The sequence below is a fragment of the Manis pentadactyla genome, chromosome 4 (assembly GCF_030020395.1).
Source record: "Manis pentadactyla isolate mManPen7 chromosome 4, mManPen7.hap1, whole genome shotgun sequence".
NCBI classification, from domain to species: Eukaryota; Metazoa; Chordata; class Mammalia; order Pholidota; family Manidae; genus Manis; species Manis pentadactyla.
The window spans coordinates 167,758,089-167,774,867 of NC_080022.1; the positions used below are offsets into that span (position 1 = coordinate 167,758,089).

Below are 16,779 nucleotides of genomic sequence, written 5' to 3' on the forward strand. Positions count from 1 at the left end.
CCTCAGGGGCCAACTTGACTCCTCCTGCCTGGACTGGGCAACCCTCCTGGCAAGGTTGACTAAACCTGCCTGCTCCTTCTGGGCATTTCCATCTGCCCTCTGGTGCTTGGCCTTGCTAATGGGATTCAAGGAGTCTGCACTGGGTCTTGGCCTCTTCCCAGCATCTGTGCCCTTCACAGCCCCAGCAAGGCAGATCCAAGCTCCAGCCACCAAATGGTATGCCCAGAAGTCTGAGTGGGCAACCTGCTGTACCCACAGTCTCCTGGTCAGTGGCCTGAGGCCCGTGCACCCTGTGCAAAGGCCAGCCATCTCAGGGGTACGCCCAGCCACTTTGAGGACTGGAAAACCACAGCCTACACAATAATATCTGATGCATATGAACCACACAGTTCTTCCTCCTTGCTAACCTACTTCCTCTTCCCCAGTGCCTACTCTGCCCTACTGCCAGAGGCCTGCAGGCTTGGTAGGAGAGGCTCCCTCACCCCCATCTGCTTCCCCACACCCTGCCCCATACTGCATCCCATGCTCACACAGTGGCTAATTCTGGCGCCTCATCAGACAGTAATTATGGGGGAATCAGCAGTGCTGTCATCTCTGCAGCCCAGCACCTGTCACCATGCCACCATCCCCAGGCTGCTGGGATGGGACCGGAAGCTGAGGGAGGAGGGATGTGCTGGGGTGAGGGGCATCTGCTCCCTCCCTGCCTCTGGGCCCTCACCTCTCCCAACCCTACCTCTCCACAGGGAGTACAGTGCATGTCAACCAGGTGGCCACTAGCCACTAAATATTCCCTGTTACCCAGGGCAGCTACTGAATGCATGTGTCATGTGTCACACATACACATGCCCATGACCAAGCAGAGCAGGAAGGACACAGCAAGCCAAGACGGAACCCTCGACTTGGCCCCTTCCCATATATGTGACCTTGAACAAATCATTTTACTTCTCTGGAGGTCAGTTTCCCCAATGGCAGAATGGAGAAAATAGTGCCCAACTTGGGAAGATGGGAGGAAATAAATACATAATGTATCTAGAACAGTGCCTAGCACGTTCAACTATGGTCATGTAATGAGCAATTCGTACACACCTATTATGTGTTGGTGATGTAGGGATGCCAAGATAAATGAATCACAGTTTAGCAAGGGTCATGGTGGGGTCACACTGGACACAGGCATTTTGTTTGCCTAGTGGTGTTTTGTTTCGCTTGCTTTGCTTCCTTTGAGTTTTAATGCCTTTAAAGAGGACATGCATTCTTCTCACCACAGGCCCCACCATTCCCTACTGTCCTCATCACTGCTTCACTTATTTACTGCCCCTGACGGCATTGCATTTCTGTCCCCAAGAGTGAAAGTGGGTTAGTAGGTTTGGTTATGTCTGGAACCAATGGCCATGAGAGATTTGACGGTGCCAAGGGAGTTCAGAGGAGCGGGCCCAGAGGTGGTCAAGGAGGGGCAGAAATGGGAGGTGGCAAAGGGAGGGTGTTCCTGGCAGAGGAGTCGCAGAAGCAAAGGTTCACAAAGGGGGCAGGCCAGGCCTAACTGGGAGCTGAGGGAGACAAGGACATCTCAGGTGGCCCTTCCAGGCGTGGGCCACTCCCCCTCCCCAAACACTCCCACTACTCCAGAGCCAGTTCCCAGGGGGACCTTACTGGTGGAGCTAGGATATAAGACCACCTCCCTTGGCCTCACAGCCAAGCAGCACGTCCTGTCACAGCCACAGTCAGTTTCCTGTCCCCACCATCTTTTCCCCAAGTGGAGAGGAACTCTGCTGGAACAGAAGGTGTGAAAACAGTAACTCACCTCCAGTTGCCCTCCCCCCCTCCTGGGCTGGTTGCCCCTGAGCCTCCCCAGGGGTGGAACCAGGAATGGTGTTGGGGGCGGGGAATGAAGATGAACTTGAGAGTCACTTCTCAGTGGCATGAACCATGGAAGAACCCTGCTTGAGGGAGCGCAGAAAGGGAGGTAAAGGTGTGCCTCTACCTACAGCACGAGGGATTGAGGCTAAACCTAAGCAAGGCTTCGGGAAAGCAAAAAGAGGCTGCAGGCTGCGTGACCTTGGGTATGTCACTTAACCCTTCTAGTCTGTCACTTCCCCATCAAACAGAGACAACAGCATTGAGCTCACGGGATGGTTGTGAGGATAAAATGAACGAACACATTCACAAAGCTTAGCCCAGCATATGGCTCATATATTATTGAGGAAACATTCAATAACATTGGTCCTTAGTATTTTCATTATTACCAGATGACTTTTTTTTTCAAAACTCAGCAATGACTAAGTGAACCCTGTACACCTTGCCAGCCCTCCCCTCCCCTGCTCTCTCAGAGCCCACAGAGGGGACAGAGATCTTTTCTAACTGAAACCAGAGTCAAGAGTGAAAGGCTGACCCCACTGTGTTCACCTCCAGGGATGCCTCCTCTGTCCTGACCTGCACCCCCGGCATTCTGCAATCCTTCACAGCACTTTTCCAAAACCCACCCACATCTTATTTCCTCTGGCTGGTAAAGCAGGGCAGGGGTTGCTCCCCCTCTTTACAGGCATAATAAGTAACTCTTGGGAGGTATTGAAGCTCCCGCCTCTGGGAGCATCCCAGAAAAGGGTGGGTGAAAGAGGAGAGCATTCAGTAACCCCTCCCTGGTTCCCTGTCCCCAGCCCGGCCCTCCAACTGAACCTCAGCCTCTCTGATGTTTGTATGGGGAAGTGGAGGTGAGGCGGTACCCTGTGACCAGGACAGGGATGGAAGGGAAGGGCTGTAGTCTCAAGTCACTCCTGCCTTCTCCTGGCAGCAGCCGTGGACGGGGGAGGGAGGGGAACAGCATTGTTGCTCTTTTAGGAAAACGGTAATTTTAATTAAGAGGCAGACAAACGAGCGCTCTGCAGATTGTCTCGGAGCAAAGTTATTAAAAAGCCATCAAGGAGGCGGCAGCCACAGTGGCAAGGAGGGCTGCCTCCCCCAGCTGCCCTCCCAGGTTGGGGCTGAAGCATCCTTCAGGGAGCTGGAGATGGGCTGGAGGACGTGGAGCCTACAAATAGCCAATATGGGGACTTGGCAGTCCCTCTCCTGATGGGAGATGGGCAGGGGCAGCATCCAGACAGTACTCAGGGCAGAGCCTGCCCAACGCCGGGCCAGGGCAGAGGGGGCAATCAGGTGGCCTCTGCCGAGGGTCCATCCAGCTTTGGACAAGTTGCTGCTTTTTTTGTCCTCAACAGCACTGTCATTTGTATTACAGGCAAGAACCCTGAGGCTCAGAGACAGAATGTGGCTTATCCAAGGCCACACAGCTAAGAAATGGCTTAAAAGTGCATCTGAACCCAGGTCAGGCTGACTATGAAGTCCAGTGCTCCAGGCTGCTGGTGCTGGGCACACAAGTCGGAGTGGGGGTGGGGGGCTCCCAGGTTGGGCTCCCTGAGGGCCTCTGAAGGAGCTGCAGCGCCAAAAGTGCTGCCCACAGTCCCCAGGGTCACCAGGGCCTTGGTCACTGCTTGCTTGGTGGGGCACACTATGGGAGGGACACCATCAAGCCAGGGGACACAAAGTACATAGTGGCTGCCAGCAGGGGGAGCAGGGGCGGATGGGACATGGTGGGCAGAGTCACAGCCCTGGGGTGGCAGCCGGTACTCCAGTCAGCTGGCCAAGCACAGCTCCAGGCCCACAGGGGTGGCTCAGCCAACCCCCTAACCTCTATTTGAAAAAACCTCATCTGTCTTTGTCACTGTTAGGCAGTACCTGGCATGGGAGTGTTCAATAAATCTTCACTAAACGAGTGAATGAATGACTGAATAAATGAAATGAGAGCACAGGTTTGCAAGTGTCTGTCAACCACACAAAGTTGTACTGAGGCTGGATGTGGTCCCGTCTTCTCCCATCTCCCACCCTCTGGCCATCCCTGGAACACGGGCTTCTTTGGGCAGGGCCCCTTGCCTCTGATCCCTCTCTCCAGACCATGAGTGCTCTCAGCAGAGGGCTCCTGCCTGCTCCCGCCTCCCCAGCCCAGTTACATGGAGGCTTTGCAGCCATCGCACACATGTACATGCACACGCACACTAACTCACATGCACACATGGACACATTCTCTGCCAGGCAAGGCACCCTCCCCAGAGTCAGGTCTCTGCTGCCCCCTCCCCTGGCAAAAGGGATAGTCCCTCCCCGGTTTCTGGCCATCTAAGCTGGGAGAGGCACCTGGCTAAGGAGCAGTGGGATGTAGGGGGAGGCCTCCCTCCTGGCTTACTAACCTGGAGACTTTAAACAGAGGGAACAGAGTCCTGGAGGCTTCCCTCCTGCTGCACGCTGGAGCCCTGGGTGAGGGACAGGAAAGGAGGAAAGTCGTGAATGAATGAATGCCCAGAGTTGGAGGAGAGGACTTGGAGAAAGGAAGGGGCTGGGGCGGGCCTCCCGAAGTGGGATGTGCCGGGGCAGGAGCCTTGCGGGGGTGCAAGGACAGAGAAAGGCAGAGCCTTAGGAACTGTCCCTTTCGGGGTCGCTGGGGGCGGGGGGGGGCAGGCAGGATAGGGATTGCGTGCTGGAGGACGAGCAGGGGGCTATGGGGGCAGAGACACCAGTGGGAGACAGACAGGAGGACAGACAGCAGGACGACACAGAAAACATGGGGTCCCCAGAATGAGATCCCCAGGACAGACAGCCAACAAGTCAGGCCTTAGTCTCCTCCCAGAAAGGGGGCAGACTCTTTGTGGGCTGCCCACACAAGATCCCAAATGATAGACCTTGGAGGGCCTATCTGCCTCCCCCAGTCAAGGTCACCCCATTCGGAAAGGTTGGTGGGTTCAGAGTCGGAGGGACCTCCCATCATTGCTCTGCTGACAAACCTCTCCCAGCCCAGGGAGCTGCTCCATCCACCCCCTAACTCTGAGGAAGGCCCTCCTCCCCTGCCTGTAACAGGACACAGAGGCATTTCACACTCAAGAGCACTCACACTCACACTGGGACAGAGGCAGTGGCAAGGGTTGGGAGGGGGTGCATGGCACCCCTGCCCTCCTGTCTTTGCACCCACCCAACCCCCAAACTGCCAGGGCAGGGCTCCTCAGCTGTCCATCACGGCTGCCCCCCTCTAGCCCTGCAGGGAAGTCCTTCTAACTGGGCTCCCTCTCCCTCATGGCGCAATGCCTGCCCACTGCCTTCCATCCTGGGGCATGCACAGTAAGACCCTTTCTGCTCTGGAACCACTGTAGCCTGGACACCCTCTTGGGCACAGCCCTCACTTAGCTGGCTCAGACCCATCCATACGCACATCACGTCTGGCTGCAAGCGCTCTCAGTGGCCCCTGACAATCTCATGGTTCCAATTTTCCCTCCGATTACCCAAGACGCAGGCATCCCAGGGAGAAGCAGCTGTTGTACCCAGATGTTGGAACATTGACTGGAGGAAGAAATCAAGAATGCTCACTGATGTATCTGGTCCTGAGGGCTTCCTGGATGGGGCAGTAGGGACTGGGAGTGGGGCATGGAAGGGGCAGAAGGGCAGAAGGGCACAGGGTTGGGGGCAGTGAAAACTTGTCACCACCAGCCTTAAATGGCAGCTGGGCCTGGCCCCAGACAGGCAGAGGGGAGGATTTGGGTTTTAGAAGAGACTAAAGTGTTCTCGTGTATGCCCCTTCCTCCAGGAGAGCAGCCCCCCCATTTGCTCCTTCCTTGGACAGTGAGGATGATGAAGACAAATTACTATTTATTGAAGGTTTACAACAGGCCAGGAACTCTGCCTAAGTTACTTCATTTAATCCTGGTACCCACCCTGTGAGGAAATCACTGTTATCAGTCCCAATTTACAGATGAAAAAAATTAGTTTCAGAGAGGTTCAGTGACTTGCCAGAAACCATACAGCAGGTGAACATCAGGGCTGGGATGCCAGCAGAGATCTGTCTAACCTGAGTCTGAGCTCTCGATCCCTCAGCTAAACTGCCTCCCATCCATCTTCCCTACTCTTTAGCTACCATTCAGTGCCTTCTGGGAAGTTCTGCCTAAAATCTAACCTCTTTCCATCCCATGCTCCAGTATAAACTATCTCTTAAGGGTAATAAATTTTAAAAAAGGCTTCATTTCAGTCTCTTTCTGCCTCATCGTAGCAGTGGCAGGCAGATTATTCTAACCCTGGGCTGCAGGTGGACCAGGACCAAGGGTGGGAGGGGAGCTGTCGGGTTAAGGAGAAGCGGGTCCAGGATTTCCTGAGCTTCACCTTTAAGTGACTTCTGGCCTTCCAGGGGGCCCCTTTTCTGCATCATGGAAGAGGCTTCAGGCATCCCCTCAAAAGCCCCTTCTTGTTTTAACATCCAGAAATCCCCGAGCACTCAGGCTAAGAAGAGCCTTAAAAGTTGGGGGGCTGGCAAAGTGAGCATTAATGTCAGTCCTCACAGCCCTCACTTTTTCTCCGACCCTTAGCTTTCAACATAAAAGGTGACTGGGACAAGAATGGGGACTCATCTGGCCAGTCTGGCCACTGCCTGGGGGCAGAGTAGTCAGGGCACAGCCCAGGAGAGCAGGCAGAGAGGCCCGGATGTGTTTGCAAGAGCTTCACTGAGCCGTGGAATGCCTTGCCTGTGAGCTGCAATCGTTAATTCTTCCCCAATGAGGCAGATGCTGGTGCCTGGGGTGATGCCACAGATGCCCCACTATGTCTGCAGTTATCACATGCCCTAGGGGGGCGGGGAGCCAGCAGAACATACACCCCCTTCCACCTCCTATACTCTGCACAAACATCTCTAGCTAGGATTCCTCTGTGGGGGTCTCTAGGTCTGGGGCTTCCAGCATACTCTCTGGCTGGGGTGGAAAAGAAGCCAGTGTGCTCAGATGAGGATGTTTGCAGAGGTGAGGAAGTCAGGCATGTGAAGATCCTTCCCAGTCTTATGTTACTCCACACCAGGACGTGCAAGCAACTGCGCTAGGTGGCTGGAGCTCCCAGGAACCAGGAAAAGGTTGTGGGGGTAGAGGAGCCACCAGCTGAAAGGGCCTCGGTGGAAGAAAACACTAGACTGGATATAGTCCCTGGCTGGAATGGAGTGGGGCGAAGCTAGTTCTGCTAGGGTGGGAGGAAACAGTTTGTGATTCAGAGGGTAGCTAAGTCCTCTGGCCACTCCCTTACCCATTCTCTAGGCTGAGAGGACAGACTTAGACAAGGTATGACTTTGGAGCAAGAGGAACCATTTGTAGGTGTGTGTGTGTGTGTGTGTGTGTGCATACCAAAATTCTCTTGAGCCAAATCTCCATTTAAATGGTTTAGATGGAGTTGGGAAATATTCTTCCCCATCCCTCCCCCCACCTCAACCCCAGCCTTATGGTGATCACACAGGGGAATGGAGGAAGGTAGAACCTATGACATCTGGAAGACTCTCTGATCCTATCCTCTCTTCTTACACCAAGAACCTTGAAGACCAGAGGGGGCAACTAACTTGCCCAAAGTCACACAACAGCAGGGGAGACAGGCAACCTGGCCCCAGTTCAGTGCTTGCTATTTACACAGCATTTCAGTTCTCTCCTCTTTCGGATCAGTCTTCCTTCCCCCCTTGACTTTCCTGTCCCCTTCTTTTCCCTGGCAGCTATGGAGCCCTCTTCAGAATGTACCCCTGCACTCGGCAAACCACATAGCCGAAGAGGTTAAACTGGATCTATCGATCTTCTCAGGATGGTCCAAAGATCATCTCGAAGGTCAGGCCAACCAGTGCCCTGCCCCTGGGTACAACACTAGCCTTCTCGAGCTTATATACTCCTATCATTGCTGAAAAATATATAAAAGCACCACCAGAGCTCCCCGCCTTGGAGTGGCCACCCTTCATACATCAGGAGGTTTCCTTCCTATCTAACCTCCATTCCTCCTACTGAAGTGTAGAACTGTTTCCACTCAAGCTGTTCTGTGCAAAGATAGGGTGAGGGGGAGAAGAGCAGCTTTCTCAGCCTTCAAACCCTTGTTTGCCTGCCTGCAGCAGGGCGGATGAGGGCAGGGTGTCCCGGTGCACGCGTGGGGCATGAGGCATGTGGTGGGGGAGCAGCAGCCTGCATGTGGGAGAAATAGCTCTTCTGAGAACTGTCCCTCTAACTCCTCATCCCCTGCAGAATCCAAGCACTCAGGGTTAGGGGAGGGTCTTCTCTGGATTCAGAGACATCTGTTGCCTCCCCCGCATCATTTATTGAGTGTTTCTTATGTGTTAGGCACTGTGCTGGACATTTTCATCTACAATTTCGTTTCATCTTGACAATAATCCCACGGTCAGGAATGCATCTGGACAGTCCCTTCCTAAGACAAATCTAACCTTGATCCCTCTTGCTGCATTTCCTCTAGCCCAGTCCTTCTTGGTGGTGGACAGCATTTTTGCTCCTGTCTTAAGAAATTCTCACCATTAGTCAGTGTCCCCACTTTATCATCCCCAGGCTGCTAACCTTTACCCCAGTCTTGCTCCATGTGATGGGCATTATGGGGATGAAAGCAACTGAGGCAGGACTGGGGGCTGGGATCCAGGGCATTGGCCTGGGCCAGACATAGAGCACATGCTAGGTGGCAGTGAGGAAGCCCTGGGGGCAGCACCCATGAGATCAGGCTGGGCTGATAGAAGTAGGGGCGGAACTGAGGGCAGCAGGTTCTCCCTCTGTGATCCCTGCAGGGAGCTGGGGCCTCGCCTTTGGTGTGGTGACCAAGCAGGGCCCAGAAAGGCAATGATCTAGTTCTTGCTCAGGGACCATCTCTCAGGTCCAAGTTCCAACCTACACATACACAGAGCCCAGCAGCCTGAGCAAAAGCTGGCAAGGGCACAAGACAGCAGAACTTGCCTTGGGTTGTGTGTGGGAGCTGAGCCAGAGGAGGAACTCTTAAACTTAAGTTCCTGGCATCCAGAGGGTTCCCAGGCCCAGGGAACAGAGGAGGAAGAGACCCAAGCTAGCCACAGTGGGGTTTCACACACCTCATGGTAGCCACAGGCAACTTGAGTGAATCCACGCACCACTTGGCTTTCCTGCTTGGACCTTTTGGAGCAGGAGTGATGAAGGAAGGGACTCCCTCCACTAGAGCTGTTCCCCCACCCTGCCTCCAGCTTGGCTGGCACACAGAGGTAAGACTCCCCTCTCTAGGGAACTCTCAGGCCTCAGCTTCCGCCAGCCTGGGAGATTTGAGCAGTGAAGGCATGGGCCAATGGGCAAGGCGAGTTGGAATGGTGGGTGGGACTTTGGTCCCTGTGGGTGGCACCCTCCCCCTTCAAGCAGGCACCATTAATATATGCAAAGCATATGCAAATCACCCAGAAGAGAGAGGCATCGGAGGAATGTCAGAAGAGACCCTGAAGATGATCCAGCCCATACCTCCTCATCTCACAGGTGAGGAAAGAGGCCCACTCCGGGAAGGGACTTGCTCAAGGTCACTTGGACATCTGGGAATTGAGAAAGGATCAAAATGAGGTTTCTTTACTGAGTCCAGTGCTCCTTCCCAGACAGTCTTGTCTTTCCTACGGGGGGCTTATGAGATGGCAAAGGGCACAGAGGCTGGATGGGGCTCCGGGCAGCCCTATAACGGCAGGGAGATGGGGCCAAGATGCCCCTCAGACCCTCCTTCCCACCTCTGAGCCTGTGAGGGGAACAGTGGACAAGGACAGCGGTGACGTCTGGGACAGTGGGCAACCAGGGGGGCGGAGGGGCCGGGGGCTGGAGGCATTGGTTTCCGGCATCAAGCAACAGTAGAAGGCAGCAGGAGAACTGGAGCATCTGAAGCCCAATGTCAGGGCAAGGTGCCCACTGTGCTGAGGGGAGGAGGATGGCGTCCTCTCTCACACACACACACGCACATAGATCTCTAAGTGCTCAGCAGCCCCCTTCCGCCTGGACTCTGATGACTCTGGCACCTGACAGACCGTAATAGTCAATCCAGAAGGGCCCCTTCCAAGGCTGCCGCTGCCCCCCACAACCCCAACTTGGCTTCTCAACCTTCTAGACAGTCCTAGAAAGCAGGACTAATGCTGGGGAAAGGAAGACGGACATATGGAAGGGGGTAGATAGAGAAAAGGAGAGACTGAGGGCCAGAAAAAGGGTACCAAGAGAATAAACTGGGGCAGATAGAGGGGCTGTAGGAGCAGTGGAGTAGAGAGGGGAAGGCCCCCAGCCTCTGGAACTAAAGAACAAAGCTGGGTAGCAGGCATAGGAGCCCCACTGAGGCCAAGGCTGGCTGCCAGAGGTTGGGGACTATGCCCTTGCCCCTCTGCCTACTCCCCAGCCCCTCCCCCAGCTGCCAGGAAATCAGTCCTCCCTCCTCTGCCTCCCTCCGCGTCCTTCACTCGCTCCCTCCCTCCCTCAGGGTAGGCAAGCGCAGCTTCCTGGCCAAATCCAAAGCCTTCATCTCTGCTTTTCAAAACTGGGAATGAAAGAAGGGGAAGCGAATGCAGCCCTCAAACCCGCTGACGGCCAGATTTTTATTATCTTTGCTCGAATGGGCCCTAGGAAGCCAACAAGGGAGTCTTCAAAGAGCATCTGAGTGGTTCACTGAAGCTTGCACCTGCACCGGCCCTCCCACGGCAGGCAGCCAGGGCTTGGTGGGCACAACCTGTCCCCCACATCCCACCAAGCCCAGAGGCCAGATCCAAGGGTGCCAGGAGCCCCACCCTCAGCTCTCTGTGCCTAGACAGGGCCACTCAGTCAGGCAGCCAGACTCAAAGGCCAGACCGAGGCCCTCTGAGCCTCGGAGGATAGTTTATGTCCCTCTCTGGGCCTTGAGGGCACAAATGAAGGAAGAAATCAGATCTCCTTGCCAGGGCTTGCAGGAGATGAGTGCTTGGGATTCCTCGAAAGAGATGCTTTTATGACAAAGCCTAGGTCCTTCCCCTGAACTCTCTGCCTGCCCCACACCCACAGGCCCCTTTAATTGCTCCTGACTCCATTTCGCAGGACCCCTCCCAACCACAGCTGCCCCTCCATTTCCAAGCCCCAGGTCCACTACTCAAGATGACCCTCAAACCTCAAAACACAGCTAACTCACTTGAAATCCTCAACCCCCAAACTCTTCTTTCCACAAGACCTAACCTGGGCTGGAGCTGGGGCTAAAACAGACCTGGTGCTTCGAAGGACCCGAAGGACCCAGCCCCTTCCCTCCTAAGCTTGAGTTTTGTCAGCAAAAGTCAATGTTGACACTGGGCAGACAGCAGCCATATAACCCCCATCCTCCAGCTCTGACGGAACCGCACTGTTGAGATCCTTGCCCGCAGCCAAAGAAGGAATCAATGGTTCTAATTAAACCATTTTTCCCAGGTGGGTCCTTGGCCAGAGAGGGAGAAGGAGAGAGCATCTGAGACCCTGCATCCCAGCACCCACCCTGGGGTACCCTGCTCCTCTTTAAGAAACCTGCAGTCCAGCAGGAATCAGGCCATGAAGACCCCAGACCCCCACATTAGGCAAGGAGGCAAGCAGAAGGTCTAGGATGGGGGCAGGCGACCCGATGGCTCATTTCCAGCCCCCTCTCCACTCAGCACTGCCTGAGGACCACAGTTGCTTCTTCCAGATCCTCAGAGCACATGGGGGACCTGCATCTCCATCCCAGCCCTGAGGCTCGTCACTGAGAACTGGCCATCATGGTAAGGGCGGAAGAAGCGGGGCTGGGAGTGAGAGGGAGGGGGCACTGGACAAAGACCCTCTTGTCCCTAAGGCTGGGTGGCAGGAAGCCAGGGCAAAGCCTTTGCACTCACTGCCAATGGTGCCTGGGTGCCAGGCAGTCTGGGTGGAGGCGGGGATCTTATTCTTGGGGCCCCCTCCCCTTATGCCAATAGCCTTCACCCCCATCCCTTTTCTACACTGGGCCACCAGCTAAGTCTCTTCCCCAACAACTCTCAGCTTGCCTGGAGCCCTCTTTCCTGTGTAAATGCTGGGCCCTGACACTTGCCCACAGTGGTCCCAACACCTACCAGAACAAGCAAAAACCCTCATGCATAAGCCAAAACTGTCCCCCACAAACATACACATGCACAACCATGCCAGAAACCACCATCATCCCAGCTGCCACCAGTGATGGCAGAGCCTCACATTTTCACAGTGACAGTATCAAACGCATCACCGATTCTTTAAGAGCAGCAAGAGGGGCAGGGAAGGGAATGAGAGAAACTGAGGCACAGAGGCAGACATCAAAGCAGTTGGCTCAAGGTCACCCAGACCAGAATATCCAAACCCCAGGCCAAGGAACACTCAGACCCACAAGTCTGGTCAGGTGCCTCCCACTCCCTGCCCTCATCTGTTTTGCATTCCCCCAAAACAACAGTAGCTCCAACAGTCTCCTGAAAGGCTTCAGCCAGGAATCCTCCACTCAGGGAACCCACATCCCTTAAAGTTGGGGGCTGCAGGACCTCCTGGTTCCACAGTATTTGGGAGAAGGGAAAGACAGTCTGGGATCTTGCACAATCCCAGTTCCTGCTCACCTGGCTCCCCGCGGCACCCGGGGTCCCTTGGTCCAGCCTCCTCCCTGGCAGATCGGGAGCTGCCCTCGGCTGTCCTCTCCCACCAGGCCAGGGCAAAGCGCCGGAGGCACTGCCAGGGCTGCATGGGGAGGGGTCGGGCTGTTGGGGGCTCGCACTAGCAGCCGCACACACCCCACCGGGCCCTGCCAGCCCTGCCAGCCGAGCTGCGGAGGCACCCGGCCGGCCCCCTCTGCTTTCACCAGCATCCTGCTGCCCCCACCGACAGGACTTGGAGCTGGCCCGGGAGTTTCTGACGTAGCAGGGGGGTGCGTGGGAGGGGAGGGGGGGCCATGGCGCGTCCCCTCCCCAGCCCCGCCTTCTGTCCCTCAGCCGCCAACGGTCCCTATCTTCTCTCACCCTAGATGCTCTCCCCAGCTGAGGGCGCCCTCCCTGCCCTGTGGCCTCTGCAAGAGGAGGGCTTAAGATCAAATAGCCCCTCCCCCAGCCCTTCCCTCTTTTGGCCCCTCCCTCTGTCGTGGAGCGGGGAGCCGGTCCCCAGTTTCTGCAACTGCTGCCTAGGTTCCGAGGTCTCCAGGGCTCGGGCCTCGAGGTGAAGGGGGAGCGAGGATACAGGCTTGTATCCTGGCAACACAGTCAACCCCAGAATGCCCTCATCCCCTTCTTTCCTGAGGGAGTGGCGCAAAGCGCCTGCCACCAAGCGGGTGCACCCCATTCTGGGACCTGGGGAAAAGGGAGCCTTTGATGCGCCCCCCACCTCTCTGTCCCCTTCACCTCCCCCTTCACCCTCTAACTCTACCTCTGATGGACCGCTCCCCTCCCCCATTTTCCTCACCATCCACCCCCCTTCCTCTTCTCACCCCCTCCTCCCTCCACCCGTACCCTTTTAAATTGTAACCCCCGGCGCCCCTCGCCTGGGCGTCGCCAGGCCCTCCGCACCCTGTCTCCAGCTTTGCGGAGCCCTGACCCGCTCTGGTCCCAGCACTCCTTCGCCCGGGTCGTCCTCCCTAGCCCGGTGCGCCGCGGTCCCTCGCCCCCCACACACCTGCGCCCGGAGCATCCCTCGCCCCGCCGGCCGCCGCCTCCCCGGCCCGGCCGCCGCCCCCGCCCCCGGCCGAGGGGAAAACACACAAAGAAAACAGAAATACCTTCCACTTAAGCATGGAGGCACATTAGGGAGGAGAGAGACAGGGACATGCCTTGGGACGGAGCGTTCCCCATCGGGCGGGGGCGCGGGGGGCGGGGGCCCCGGGCCGGCCTGCCTGGCGCTCGCCCTTTCGCCGCCTCGCGGGCTCGTCGTTCGGCCCCGGCCCCGGGGCGCGGTGCCAGGCGGGCGGGCCAGGGGCGCGGACCCCGCCGGGGTGGACCAGCTGAGAGGGCGCCGGCCGCCGGGCGTGTGAGAGCGCGCGCGCGCGGGCGTGTCACCGAGTGTGCGAGAGCGAGTGTGTGCGTGCGTGTGTGTGTGTGTGCGCGCGTGTGTGTGTGTGAGAGAGCGCGCGCGCTGGCGCGGGTGTGTCATGTTGGCGGGAGCGCGCGCGGCGCGGGAGCGCGCGTGTGGCCGGAACGTACAAAGGGCCGCCGGGGGCGGCGGGGGGCGGGAAGGGGAGGGGCGCCGCGCTTCGAGCCCCGAGCGGCTCGGCGAGATTCCCTCGGCGCGCGGCCGGGACGGGGGAGCAGGGCGCGCTCACACTGCCCTCCCCACTCCACCTGCTTCTCCCCCCGCAGACAACATTCGCGCCCCGGCAGAGACAAATACCTCAGGCCCGGGACCGGCCTTAGGGGAAGGTCCTACAGGGAAGGGTGGGGGACTTCTAGGTCTCCAAGCCGCCGCGCGGGTTGGGATGGAGAAGCAGTAGGGGAGGAACCGGACAGGGAGAAAAGGCGCCAGGACTGGAGGGCCACTCTAAAGCCAAGGTGACCTCCGAAAGCCACAGCGGCCCTATGCAGGGGAAGTCTGGACGCTCCTCTGCTTCTGCCCCGATCCCCTCTTCCCCTCCCTCCTCCTCCGTGGTAGCCGCTCTGCTGGGGGCACCCACTCCCCAGGCGCCCCCTGCTGGGCTATCTTCTTGCCCCCAGCTCTGGCTGCGGCCCCTCCTGCAGGCGTCTGCTACAACTGCAGGGGCCCGAGCTCAGAGTGAAGGGAGTCTATGCTCATCCGTCAAGTAAGACCCTAAAGGAGGTGCTGCAGCTTCGGCCCCTTCTCACACCTCGCTTGGCTAGTATTCCATTGCCACTTCCCCTGCGACCTGCAGAGCGCCGGCTCTGCCCCACCCCCGCCTTAATCCCACCTTGGCCTACCTGATGGCTCCACAAACTTCTCCAACTCCAGCTGGCACCGACTCCGACCCCTCTTCCTGTTCTGGTTGCTTTCTTCCTCTCTCCCTCTGGTTCTCTGTCCCGTCCCTTCTCTCCCAAGCATCTCTTGAGGAGGAGAAGGTGAGCTGAGTCCCCTGCCCCTTGTATTTACTCCCAGCATTCCCAAAACCAGTTTAGATGACAAGAAAGGGTCACGGTACATCTCTTCCATATAGGCAGTCGGCAGAGTGGCAGGCAAGCAGAGAGGCAAGAGAGGAGACCCCACCCCAAGTGGCCCGAATGACAAACCGGTTTCCCCACTTCCTGGTCTACCCAGTCGTAGCCCTAATCTAGGCTCTCCCACTTTTCTGCCCGCCCCCAGGCCTGCTCCTGAGCCAGCCACATGCCTGGCTAGGGACAAGACTCAGATGCCCCTGAAAGATTAATCTCCAGTTGCAGTAATTTAGGTGATAGGGCCAGTGCAGGAGGAGGGGGCCCTTCCCAGATCCAGCCGGACAGCTCAGAAGGGCAGCCAAAAGCCATGCGTTGGACACACCTCTGGGCACACGACCCCAGCAGTCAGCACCCTGACTTTTCCCCTCCTGGGCCAGCTGCCTCTTCCTCTGCCAACTGGACAGTGCCCATCTTTTGGCCTCTGAGCGTGCAGTGGGCACGCATCCAGCTCCCTACCTGGCTGCCTGCCCAGGATGGGCATGGGAGGTGGTAAGCCCTGTGTAGGGGAGGAGTTGGGGGGAGGGGTGGCTTCCCCTTTGCTGCATGGACGCATCCCAAGCCTCTCAGAGTCCAGAGGCTGGGGACTTGCATAGCCATCCCTCCATTCAGGCCCCCCATACAACTGCACAGGACTGTGCCCTTTGCCTCTCCCTCAGTATCCTCCATGAGACAAGTTCTCTCCCATCCTCCACTGCATACCCACCTAAAGAGAAGAGAATCAGCAGGGCCTTTACCCATATTCTCGAATTTAACCCTCCCAGCAACCCTGCAGAAAAAGGTGTTTTCAGCCCCATTTCAGAGACAGAGTTGAGTCTCAGAGAGGATTAGCCTCCTGCCCAATCTAAGAGTAGCGAGCTTAAATTCAAACCCAGTTCTGCCTGACTCCGCAGCTCCCAGCCTCTCTTCTATCACCACCACCATCTCCTAACCCTGTGGGCTGCCAGAAGCAGGGACCCACCTCTGGCACATGTCATGACCATATAGTGGCTGCAAGAGAGCTGGGCTCAGGAATGTGGCCGAGGGTTAAGACATGCAGTCATGTCAAGATTAAGGAACTGGGCATTCCCCTGGATGACAGTTGAAAAGATACTTGTTCCATCACATGGAGATTTTTCTGCTGTTAAACTAGATGCCAGGAAGATGCCAGGAAGCCACTCTGGGACCTGGATGGGGAGAGACTCTGTGAATCAGCCCCCAAAGATTGGTAACAGTTTAAAGGTGTTAACAGGGCAATGCATCCATCTTTTCCCAACCTATGGCAACCTCCAGCACCATGAGGGACACCCCCCCATAGTGGGGTGCTTAAATCAGATTCAAATAATATTTTTTATTTGTGCAGCCATTTTTTAAAAGAGGAATCCTTAAGATTCTTGATCATCTGCATAGCTGTGAGCTCATTTGACCTGTCCCCTCAACTATTTGGTCAATACCCATCAAACCCAGGACAGCTGGGTCCCATGGAGTGAAGCAGAGAGGGGATACAGCTCCTGAATGGGAATAAAGACCCTTAAGGCCCCAAGTTGAGCCAGGGATGGTCTGTCGCCTTCATGCCTCACTGAGCCCACCTGATCCTCTTCCCACCCCCCGAGAGCAGATAGGAGCCTCCTCCTGCTCCCATTAGATCTCAAAAGCAGGGTCTCCTGGAGCAGGGAGGAGGCTGGGGAAGCCATCTCCACTGATCAGGGTGAGAGCAACACAGGTATTATTCCTCCAGCCTAGAGATGAGAATTGCTCCTGTAAGCTGGCATGGTGCCCAGGCACAACCACTGTGCCAGCTGCCTACCTGAAATGCCTCAGGTGCCATCCCTCCCCAACTCTCACTCCTCCACAGGTAACTTCCCTCTGGCCCTCCTCCCCTACATCTTGGGCAT

The 16,779-nt window shown here is 56.8% G+C and overlaps 1 protein-coding gene across 17 annotated transcripts in view; it reads right to left on the reverse strand.

Annotated features, from left to right (window-relative positions):
• Positions 1 to 14,985, reverse strand: part of SRCIN1 (SRC kinase signaling inhibitor 1) — a 66,253-nt gene extending 51,268 nt beyond the window's left edge. For 4 of the 17 annotated variants that reach the window (XM_036930472.2, XM_036930471.2, XM_036930468.2 and 1 more), the window contains exons 1-2: positions 12,383 to 12,763; positions 4,233 to 4,295 (exon numbers count right to left, since the gene is read on the reverse strand). In XM_036930472.2, coding sequence (XP_036786367.2) covers positions 4,233 to 4,295; positions 12,383 to 12,627 — 308 coding nt within the window. In that variant the 5' untranslated portion in view covers positions 12,628 to 12,763. Of the gene's footprint in view, positions 1 to 4,232; positions 4,296 to 9,293; positions 9,362 to 12,382; positions 12,766 to 14,677 lie in introns of those variants that run through there. The other 13 variants (XM_057501418.1, XM_057501416.1, XM_036930478.2 and 10 more) reach the window with 10 other exon arrangements.
• Between the last annotated feature and the right edge of the window lie 1,794 nt (positions 14,986 to 16,779).